Source organism: Trachymyrmex cornetzi, unplaced genomic scaffold, assembly GCF_001594075.2.
Source record: "Trachymyrmex cornetzi isolate Tcor2-1 unplaced genomic scaffold, Tcor1.1 scaffold392, whole genome shotgun sequence".
Lineage (NCBI taxonomy): Eukaryota > Metazoa > Arthropoda > Insecta > Hymenoptera > Formicidae > Trachymyrmex > Trachymyrmex cornetzi.
This window is the reverse complement of record NW_017298663.1, coordinates 594,862-606,934: the sequence shown is the minus strand read 5'-3', so window position 1 is coordinate 606,934 and position 12,073 is coordinate 594,862. Positions and strand designations below refer to the sequence as shown.

At 31.3% G+C, this 12,073-nt stretch overlaps 1 protein-coding gene across 2 annotated transcripts; it reads left to right on the top strand.

Annotated features, from left to right (window-relative positions):
- The first annotated feature begins 1,637 nt into the window (after positions 1-1,637).
- LOC108764068 (3'-5' ssDNA/RNA exonuclease TatD) lies at positions 1,638-7,918 on the top strand. 2 transcript variants are annotated; one of them, XM_018512083.1, is made up of 3 exons: positions 1,638-1,722; positions 1,842-2,000; positions 6,882-7,918. In XM_018512083.1, the coding sequence occupies exon 3, from the start codon at positions 6,909-6,911 to the stop codon at positions 7,821-7,823; it is 915 nt and encodes a 304-aa protein (XP_018367585.1). In that variant the 5' UTR covers positions 1,638-1,722; positions 1,842-2,000; positions 6,882-6,908; the 3' UTR covers positions 7,824-7,918. The 2 variants fall into 2 exon arrangements, with proteins under 2 accessions (XP_018367585.1, XP_018367583.1); XM_018512081.1 differs by lacking the exon at positions 1,638-1,722 and having other exon boundaries at positions 1,742-2,000.
- Positions 7,919-12,073: the final 4,155 nt, after the last annotated feature.

Below are 12,073 nucleotides of genomic sequence, written 5' to 3'. Positions count from 1 at the left end.
TATATATCTTAGTAAAGGGCCTAGTAGGATAAGTATGTGCATGCTGCTCCTGCATTTATCTGGTCGAGGTTTTTACCATAAGTTAGCAGCGATACAAGAATGAATTTCGCAAAATGTTATATCTGAAAAAAATTTTTATGGCAATTATGGGGATAAAAATTAAAAATCGACGAAACGAATTTTTTCTTTAATAAATGAACCGATTTCGACGAAAAAAAAAATGTTATAGAGTTCAATGGTGCGATGTTTAAAAAAAATTATAAAAATTTTTTTTCGAAAAAATCGATTGAAGAAAAGTTTTCTCCCAAAGTTTTTAATATTTTTTTTTAATAGGATGTACTTGAGACACTACTACCATTTTTTACTAAAATGATCTTTGACTTATCTAGTATAATATATTTAATTTTTAAAATGATCAGAAAGGTAGTATGTAGCTTAAAGAAATCAAGATCATTTGAGTGTGCGGCGTACGATTAGACGGGTGTTACGCGATATTCGGATACGCATACTATACTAAATATAACAACAATTGATCGTTAAAGCTCATTATCAGGATGAATTGCTTTATCTTCAGTTTTAATTATCTTCCTTTGACCAGGTACTTTATGCAAAAACTTGTCGCACCCAGCGTATTTACCATTGCAGGACAGCTCTACTCCAGACCTTAGAACATATATAAATGGAAGGGGAATAGGGTGCTGAACGTGAAGGGGGTGATCCCGATTGATCACGGCTCGATTGGACACCACCAATCACAGCGACCGGTGCTTAGGAGCTTTGTAGTCTCAAGCGCTGTGAGTGGCTCGTGTCCAACTGGGTGCCACCCATCTGTGTGAAATGTGCAGTTGGTTAGTGTTTCTTACACATTCGTACATTACACAGATGTGTTATAGGCCTTCTACAATAAGCGGCTTATTGTAGAAGGCCTACGAAACGTGATGTTGCGCATGTGCATTGGGAACATTTATCCCTTACTACCTTTCTCTCTCGCACAGATGTTTGCATCAGGGTAGCGATCATGTAACTTTTTCCCTAGGAAACGTGAAAAGTAAAAATTCTTTGTATGATGTGTGTATATGTACGACACACATACATAAAAATTTTCACTTTTCACGTTTCCGTTCTAGCATTGTGTGGAATGGCCTTTAAGGCCACAATTCTCGAACGTCTATCTTTGTTGCCCTCGGCCATTTCCCTGCCGCGGTGACCAATCAATTCACTATTAGAAAAGAAGAGAACTACTCCGCGACTGTTTCTTTCTGTTTCTATCACATCTTCAGTTTCTCTTGTACGAAATGAAGGGCTTCAGGGCCATTCCATACAAACTTGCATAGCTGCATAAACATATACATAAAGAAAATCATCCAATCGTAGTTTACGTTTGTCTTTATGACAGAAATGTGATTGGATAATTTTCTTTATGCATATGGTTATGTGGCTCTGCAAGTTGTGTGAAATGGCCCTCAGGGCTTCACATATGAAATGCATAACAGAGCATAAGCATAATATAAGACTGCTGGACCAATGAGCATCTACCATAATGTCGCCATATTAATTTACATAAGATGCTCATTGGTTTAGCGGCCTTATGTTATGCTTATGCTCTGTTATGCATTTCATGTGTGAAGTGAAGCCCTTTAATGTATTACGTATTCTCCAACTCGGAGTGAACGACAATGTGATGTGAACGAGCGCGACAGCTTTATTTTGACAAAAATAAAGGTGATTGAGAATTGAAAAGAAATAAAGAAGAATATCTCAAGAATTGATCTCAACAGTGTGGCCATGCTTCTATGATTAATATATCGTTTTAACGGCAGGTTCGCACTTTTTTCTTTCAGATCCTTTCATTTCGTGCAAAATCGTGTCGAATGAACATAATTTCGTCGAAATGAAACAAAGGTGAGAGGTGTGTTCTGAATAATTATCGAAGAAAAAATATATTGTCTCATCCAACACCGAAGGTTGGGATTTGGGATTGATGCAAGTTTATACTCGTGGTGAGTAGTTTATCATCTTGTCGCACAATAGTTCATTTCTTTTTTTTTTATTTTTCGACGCGAGTATTTTTCGCAGTTGTACTTTTCTCTCGTTTCGCGATAATTATTATCTGCAAGAATGTTCTCGCTCTCAACGTACTATACTTACCTGTCGTCGCATTACGTATAGGTTATGAAAGGAAAGGAGTGCGCTTGAAAATGATCAAAATATTAATTTGTTAAATTCAAATTTTTAAAGAAAAATTAAGTTATATTGTTTCTTGTGCATTTCAAGTTATATATACAATTTTGGACAGTACTACGCGGTGTTTACGCACTGTAAGTTTTATTTTATCTTTATCACTCATTACATATGATTACATGCAGAAGGAAAATAAAGAAAGCTTCTAGCACGTGAGTACTCAAAATCGAAAAGCAGCCACTATTCTCATGTTTCCTCTGAATGGAAACTTAGAAGCAAACAAAGTTGTCTAATATTGTACAGTTATTAAATTCTGTTATATTTTCACTAAGTTCCGTTATTGATATCCTTTCCAATCTTAGCCTGACGTCTACAAAAGTATACAAAGAAGCTAGAATAGTAATATTACAATTAATTTGATAATTTAATAATAATAATGTGCTAATAAGCATCTTATTACAAAGAATTTATTACAAACAATATCAGCCACCTAACTATACTTAGTACATCAATATCCTGATTCTATAATTCTTAGATGTAATGATACTGATGTAATGACAATTCATCAGTATCATTACATCGTCGTCGTACAGTTTCTTTTGTCATATACAAGGTATCCCACCTTTACTGCATATCCTCTTAAAAACATATTCTTGAGGTAATAGGCAGCATCTGTATTACACTGTCATGCCTGAGCGCACTGTTCTATCTATATCTATATATGTATTTAGTGAATTTCAATGTCTTATGCCATGTCTTAGCGCCGAGATACTACTATATCTCCAGATTGCTATTAATTTAAAAACTATTGTAGCCTCGATATTTTTATATTAAGATTTTCGTCTCTAAATTATTTTGTCTCAAGAGGAAATGCCTTTAAAAGGAGATGCATTTGTTTGTGTCATTCACGTATCGGTACTATTGTACTTATTATATAAGTATGAATTAAACTGAGTGAGTGTGACATAGCAGACAGCGCACTGGTCTGTCATGTCAAAAGTCCCGGGTTCGATCCTGGTAGAAACTAAAATACTTATGCTGCTTTCGGTGTCTCATCTCAGGAAAGACCATAGAGTATCCTTGCCCACAGAAACACTTCTCTGCAGAAAAATCCGCCGTTCGGAACTGGCATTAAAACTGTAGGTTCCATATGTTTGTGGCAATTAAATAAATTGACATACCCACAAGCATATGAGAGAGGTGTAACACAGGCCAGAAGCCTGATGTAAGAGGAAGGAGGAGAAGAAAAAGAAGAAGATAAATTAAATCCTATAATAAAATATTTATAAAAATGATTAAATATCAATAAAAACGATAAATAAATATAAATGTTATAAAAATGTGAATGAAAATTAATCTGTAACGAGTATTACAGTAAATAAAATGAAACATGGACAAAAACAATTCTTTGAATTTATTTTGTCTTTCGAAATTCGATTTTCTACAACCTTTTATATTTTAATATATCAATGTCAAGCTTTCCATTCGTATCTTTAATTTTAAATAGCTGAAGAGGGAAAGCTAAATCATTACAAAAAATGATTGTGAGATCAAATAGCATTAAAATCTTTGTTATGTACTCTTCTCTAAAATTATACTTTTTGAACTTTACGTTTGTTCGTCTTGGAAAATTGGACCAATTTTTATAATTTATGATTATGATTATGATTTAATTTTTGGTTTAGAAAATTTATAATTTTATCAAATTTTATATGACCAATCAAAGAAAACCGACTTTTTATACCATAATTGAATTTCAGAAGAAGCCTATTAGGAAAAAGCATCACTGACAATAATTGAGGGGATGGGCGGAATAAAGGCACAATTCTACTTAGGCCCTTTTTTCAGCAATTAGCCATTTTTCATGTAATATTGATCATAATACAGAAGTATTGTAATATAAATTCATTTAATATTGTACCCATTTGTGTATAATAAAGAAGTAGCAAGTTATTTTAATTTGTATTAATATTAAGATTTTATAATTAGGCCTTTATTCCGCCCATTCCCTCAATTAGATCCACCAAAAAAGATATTAAAAATGTAAAAAAATGGCGTCAAGTATATTTTGCAAAAAGAAACCAAAGATAAAAAAGTGAAATTAAAATAATATTTCAAGTATCTTTATTTAAAAAATTCCATAGAACACAATTCTCCGAGCGACATCTTGAAGATATCCTTATTATATAGACATCTTTTGGACATCTTTATGACTGTTCTATGCGATAATTTGTCACAATTATAATAGACTACAAAGTATGGATGACATTTAAAGTGTATAAAGTATAACAACACATTAAAATAAAAAAATGAAATGCAATAGATAGTGTAATAACTAATAAGAGATGCAGTAATTGAAAAGAGATTTTTACATCGATAAGAAGTAGAAAGTTGTGGAGACAAAAATGAGCAATATCTCCAGCAGCAGCATACTTGACGCGCCCTTGTTTATATTTCTTGTTCATATTTCGATTCATGCAAATAATTCAATAAATCTTTTATTATAATTATAAATTATTTTTCGCAAATTAAAGAAATTTAATATACACTCATTGACAAAAAAAACGGGCCACTATTTAAAAATATTAAAAATTTTAGCATAAATTTTTAATATTTTTAAATAACGGTAACTCAATGAAAAATTATCGAGATGAACCACAATTCAAATTAAAACTCGAACATTCTTCTTGATGACCATCGCGATCAAATTTGAGTTACACAAAATATAATACAAAATGGCGGACAATAGTTAAAAAATTTTTTTCTTTAAACTGTTTTGCTATTCAGCGGAATCGGCTACATGGCATGAAAGTGTATTGAGTCTTTAAGCTCATTGATTTCCAAACAAATACATATTTTAAATTTTTTTCCACGATTTTTTTTACAATATACCAGTTTAAAGAAAGTGTTACAAAACAAACTTTTTCTTGTAAACTCACAATCAGTATAAAATTAGCAGAAAACAAATTATTGTAGCAAATTTTATTAGAAAAGAAATTAAAGTGTTAATTTCAAATTTTAACTCTTTAATTTTGTGTAAGAGCGTGCGTGTACAGTCATGAGCAGAAAGCGATACTTTTTTTTCAATGATTTTTGGAAAAATTTTTGATCACTCATTGACTATTTACTCTTCTTTTTCTTCTTCTTCTTCTTCTTGAACTCCTTTGGAGAAAGGTTGGCTCCAAACTTCTTAGTATCCAATGACATATTCAGCCGATCTAGTGATAGATCAAGCATCGTTATTGCAGGTAAAAGTTCTTTAGAATGTCCGCTAAATTGATTAAAGAATATTATTGATTAATATAAAGTATAAAATTAGAAAAATTATAATTATTATATTAACATATAATTTAAATAAAAATACGCTTGAGATGGATTTATATGCGAGCATTTTAAAACAGGAAAATTTATGACAAAGCTGCAAATCAGGATGAAACATAGCTGAGTAATCGTTTCTACATATTATCCGCAAAAATATCCTGAAAATGATAATGCTTTTCTGTATATATATTCAGAATCCCGAACAGTATTATTATTTTATTACATATTATATTATAATTTTTAATATTAAACTCGTGTAAAAGATGTAAATAAATTTACAAAACAAATTTATCTAATTGGTTTACTCTTTCAAACGCTTTTACGTTAATCTTGTGATATCCAATTGATATTTTTTCGCGGCACATAAAATATGATACTTGAATTCACTATGTGAAAATTTTCAAAAATCGTCGAAAAAAAATGTCGCTGCCTCTTTGCCTATGACTGTTGCACTGCATATTCATGCATGTGTCCTGCTCTCGGTGTTACTCAGAATCAACCCCATGAACATGGCAGGAATCTGATCCCGTGCACGTGCGCGCGCGCGTGTGTGTGTTTTATGTGTGTGTCTTTAGTAATATATATTGCCTCCTGCATTTATCGTTTATTTGTTGGAACATACTGTCAGTTAAATGTATTTCTTCTTGTTTCAAATTACACCATTCCTCCTGCACAGTATTGCGGAGGCAATGCACATTACTAAAGACACACACATACGCACGCACGCACGCACGGCATCAGATTCCTATCACGCTGTTAATCCTGAGATGCGTTCCGTATCTCGCATGATGCGCATGATGCATCCATTGTCCTTGTTTAACATTTGGTGAGCAACAAGGATAAACGACGCATTATGCGCATTATGCGAGAAACGGAACGCACCCCTGGGTAACACCGAGAGCAGGAGACACGCATGCACATGTACACGTACGCATTTACACTAAATTAAAGTGTTAAAATTTGGAATTAACACTTTAATTTCCTTTCTGATGAAGTTACCTACAATGATATATTTTTAAATTATACTAATTTTACAAGAAAAAGTCCGTTTGGTAACATTTTCTTTAACTTTGTAAAAAAACTCGTAGAAAAATGTTCAAAATATAGATTTGTTTGGAAATTAATAAGCATAAAGACTCATACATTTTTGTGCCATGCAGCCGATTCCCCTGAGCAGTGTAACAGTTTAAAGAAAACATTTTTTTCAATTTTCACACTATTTTCAAAAATAGTTTATCCTTATATGCCTTATTGCTACTGATTATTGGTCTTCTTATTTTGTAATGAAGCGATGACAAATATATCTGTCATTTTTGTGCAACATTGATAAAATAGTTGAGCTGCCGTGTGTCTAATATTCGTTATGTTTCTGTTTTTAGCATATTGTTCTACAAAAGTGTAAAAGAATGGCCAAGGAAGAAAAAGCTGTTCCTTCATCTATGACTCAGTGCTATGAAAATTATATTATAGTTGATGTGGGTGCCAATCTAACGAATAAGAAGTATAGTCGAGATTTGGATAGTGTAATACAAAGGGCGAAGGACGCCGGTGTACAAAAGATTATGGTAACCGGTGCTAGCATTCGTTCTAGTAAAGAGGCGCTGAGACTGACCAGAATATATCCCGGGACGCTTTACTCAACCGCTGGCGTGCACCCACACGACGCCAAGTCTTGGGAGGAACCAAATACTTTGCGTGAATTAGAAGGTATAGCCAGTAATCCAGAATGCGTTGCGATCGGAGAATGTGGCTTAGACTACAGTCGTGATTTCTCAGCTCCGGAGGCACAGCGCACTGTATTTCACAAGCAAATAGAATTAGCCTGTACATTAAATAAGCCACTAGTAATACATGAAAGAAGCGCGCAGAAGGACGTATTAAAAGTTCTTGACCAATATAAGAATCGTCTGCCGCCTATTTTGATTCACTCCTTTATCGGCACTGCGGAAGAGGCACAGATTTATTTGGATCAAGGCTTTTATCTAGGCATCACGGGCTATCTGTGCAAAGATAAATCCGATAGTGGAGTTAGACAATTGCTGGAAGGAGGGCGAGCACCATTAGATAAGATCCTAGTGGAAACCGACGCGCCATTTATGTATCCAAATACCAGAGCCAGTAAATTACCCGTGCACGTGAAAGATGCTTTAACCGAACGGTCTATGACATTTCTTCATCGTTACTGCACTTTCCAACGTAACGAACCATGTGCCTTGCCAGCTATCGTGGAAATGGTAGCGGCGTTTATGCGAATCACGCCAGAACAAGTCGCGCTGGCTACTGCTTTTAACGCTTTAAAATTATTTGGTTTAAATCAATGATAACAATACTTACAATTTCAGAGTTTAAGTTGTGCATAAGATGCTATATGACAATGGAATTAGATTTTAAAATAATAAGGATAAAGCTTCATCTGGAACCATAACATATATGTATTTCTTTTAGATGCGAATTTAAAATTTTTTATGTCGAATCAAATTGAGTATTATTTCTTTTTTTAAATCTGAATCAAATCAAATCGAAATTTTATCCAAATCGAACTGAATTAAATCAAATCGAATCGTTGAAACATAACTTTTAACAATATAATTATTATTAACAATATAATTATTATGTATTGTAATACATAAATGAATGATTTTGATGTAAAAAAATATTGCATATATATATATATATCAATATGCAAATTCACTATAAGATCTAATGGTGCATTATGTGCCAATGTCATAAAAAATATATCCTTAGTAAATATTAAGCTATACAGTTTAATTAGAATTTGTTTTTAAAAAATTGTTTATTGTACAAGGTGTTTTATTTTAATCAATCCCGTCAACATTCTCCAAAAATTTTGAAGAAAGTTGATCAATAATTTTGGACCAAAACTATTTATACAAAAAAAATATTTTAGATGAAAGTGGAATTGGTTTCGAGGGGCGGGCATGTATTTTAGTCACGTTTTTTTTCTAGGTGAAGAGGCTAAAGAGATATAAAGGTTATCTACATTTTTTTTTAACAGAATTGTATAATATCTAAAAAATTTCTATATGATAGCTTTCCAAATAAATAAAAATTAATTATTTCAGGAGCATAAAAGCCAAACGTAGATTGTTAGTGCAACGTAATTTTTATATACTATATACGATCATATAATAGAAGATAAAAACGTTTCGACCTTAAGTTAGGTCATCCTCAGTATCTAAACAAAATATAAATTAAAATTTTTACATTGTATTTACAATTTTTAACGCCACATACATTCTTTCCATCCGCTTATACATTATTCTTGTGGTCTCAGTCAATCCTCTGTTTCATTATAAATACACGCCTATCTTGTATTAAACGTCTTCAACATTCCACGAATATGACAACTTAATGTCTCGCACAAGTTCCAAATTCTACGACAACAATAAGATTGTCAATTTCTGTACAATACTTCATAACTTATTGCAACTATAAATATAAAATAAGGCTCGAAAGAATCTATCAGTAAAAAATATAAAAATGCCCATCAAAGCCTACATCAGCTGTTCGGATGCACAGAAAACTCTTTATTCTCGTGTGAATGTAACAAAACGAATCAAATAATCGTTTCGACCCTTTAATTTTAGTCCTTATCAATATAAAATATAAATCTAAATTACGTCCAGTCGCGAGAAACGCTTTGCGCCACATATCACTATAGTAATAACAGTGTTACTACAGCGATATGCGGTGCAATTTCGTTGATATAGTAATAATGGATGTAAATTCTGTACATAAGGTATGCAACGTTCAATGCAAAGCATGAAATAATAGATAAATATTTACAAAATATTGAAGGATGAGTTTACCAACCTCATTCCACAATCTACAGCAGTCGACAGGAGTCGATGTCGAATATATTGATAGTAAATTCAATATGGCAGCTACCATGAATTACTCCAGCCAATCAGAGAAATATATCGATCACGTGACACTTTGCAAATTTCTAGGTCTGTTCGCGTTGCTTGTATTTTTGGCACTCGACATCTTTGTTTTCTCTCTTTTTAAGGCAAAATATGTATCTATCTTATTTTAAGTGCAAAAATATTTGGAGATTTCATACAACGCGAACAGACTTTCTGTTACACTATAGTCTCTAACTTAAAAATGCCTTCTGTAATTTATCCATGCACTATCTAGTGAGCGACTCTATTCTCGTACAGAACAGCGGTATAGTGGCAGTGTAGTAGCGGCCAACGCTGCCATTGTAAAAGGGTTAATAATAATTAGTAATTTGTTAATAATAATATTTTTTAAAGTAATAAATATCTAATAATTACTGTCGTGCGAAAAAATATTTTGCTACTCCAGCTAAAATTATCGTTTTTTTGTATCTGGTAGAAAATTATGTATCTTACGCATAGAATTTATAGCACAATATTCTAATAATATATGCAAGAAAATTTAGGTCTCATGATTAAATATGAATCACAGTCTATTTGATTGAATGTTACAGAGAGACTTCCTTGATAAATTTGACAAATAGTTCAGATATAAATTCTGTCTTTGTCATATATATATTGACTAGATACAAAACATATCTAAAAAATCGTAGTTTTCTAATTATTTATCCATTTCAGCTAATTTTTCGTATCTAGATCATTTTCGTTATAACTGTTTTGGATCAGCCATTTTTTATTTTTTACATTGTATTTAACCCTAAAATTCTTAAAAGCATTTTATAGGAAATTTTATAAGCTTTAATTTGGTATATTTTACTTTTTATGTAAGTTCTTTAAAAACTGACATATTTGTAAAGAAAAAGTTACGGAGAACACGTTTTTTAGAAAATGTTGAAAAAAGGCTTTTTTTCGAAGTTGATGAATTTTGGAGAATGATACGCAACTAGGATCGTATATAAGTACATGTAAACTTTTAGAAACATGCGAATATATTTTTTCCAATTTGATTATATTCCTGTATTGATAAATAAACTCATATCACATAAATTGTGGGTCCCATAATATCTTTGAAACACTATATTTCGGAAACTATTGATTATACGAAGTTAAAAAAAAGCATTTTCAAGCTAATTTTATATGCTTTAAGACTATGTACATTTTTCACACATGATAAGTCACAAGCAGGTTATTCGTTAAAATGTATTACAATTCGAGAAAATTTATGTATATCTCGGCAACTATTCATCGTACGAAGTTCAATAAAAAACAATTTTGTAGAGAATTAAAAAACCTTTCGATTTGGTAATAAGTACTTTTTACTTAGGAGAGTAGCCGAATCCGAGATATTTACATAAAACGTTAAAAAATAAGTTTTGTTAAAAAATAAAAGAAAACATTCTTAAAATTGTATCTCAGAAACTATTTTTCGTAAAAGATAAATAAAAACGATTTTGTAGGAAATTCAGTAACCTTCCATTTTCATAAGAATTATTTTATCCGTAAAAGAGTAGCTAGATCCGAGATATTTACGAAAAAAGTGTGAAAAATCGTTTCATTCTCGAAATGACCAAAAATACAACATTCTTTAAAAAATTCCATCATGGAAAGTATTGATCGTATAACTTTAAAAAAGAAACGAAATTATTCGTAATTTTATCAGCTTTGTTTTTGATAATGATCTTTATTTCGATAAAATGAATACTTTCTAGGATATTTTTGAAAAACCACATTTTTTATCAGTTTTTAAAGCTGGAAAATTTTCCAAGTCGCTGGCAGTCAGAATTTTTATAATGCGTCATTTTAAACAACTTCCGGCATACAAATCTTTTATAGCAATTTTGCCTTCAAAGAATCTAATTTTCCTGAGCTATTATATATGATTCCTCTGATTATTCTATGTATAAAAGTACTAAAGTAGAGATTAAAATATTAATGGTTTATGAGATATTTTTGTATTTCATGTCAGAATTTGTATAAAAATATTGATATAAAACTATTGATTTTTCGATACTTCTACTTTAGTACTTTTATATATAGAATAATTAGAGAAACGTGAAGAAGGCTCAATCGTGAGACCGAAACATGTCATATTTTAATTGATTATAGAATATTATATTAATTTTTGATTTTTCATGTTTTAATATACTTTATTATATTTGACTCTTATGTGCCCTTTATTCTCTCGTTATTGTTTTTAAATTAAGAGTCCTTCGTTCTTGTAACAACTTAAAAGAACGTATTATATGAAAAAATTATACAATTCCATTTTAAAGAATGATGGTAATTTTTATATCTTTTTGACAAATCGACCTACAAAAAATAATTAAAATCCTCGTCCCTCTTGAAACCGTACTATTTTCATTTAAAACATTTTTTGTATCGTCAATAATTTCACAGAAAATTGACTAGGTTAAATGGAACATCCTGTATTAATAATGTATGACAAGTCTAATTTTAAAATCTTCTGTATTTCAGTGATAGGAAATATAATTATTGATAAAGAAATTGTATTGATTGATACTTATAGAGATGCGAGAAAGTGGGAGGATACTCTGTTAGCCCACATCCCGGTAACACACATTCATTCGCATCGACTAGTACTTATATAGTAATTTTCCAATGTGTTATCAATGAAAATATTTTATCTT

Excerpts from the sequence above, each read along its gene's own strand:
- LOC108764068 (XM_018512083.1), top strand. The coding sequence starts at position 6,909 with ATGGCCAAGGAAGAAAAAGCTGTTCCTTCATCTATGACTCAGTGCTAT.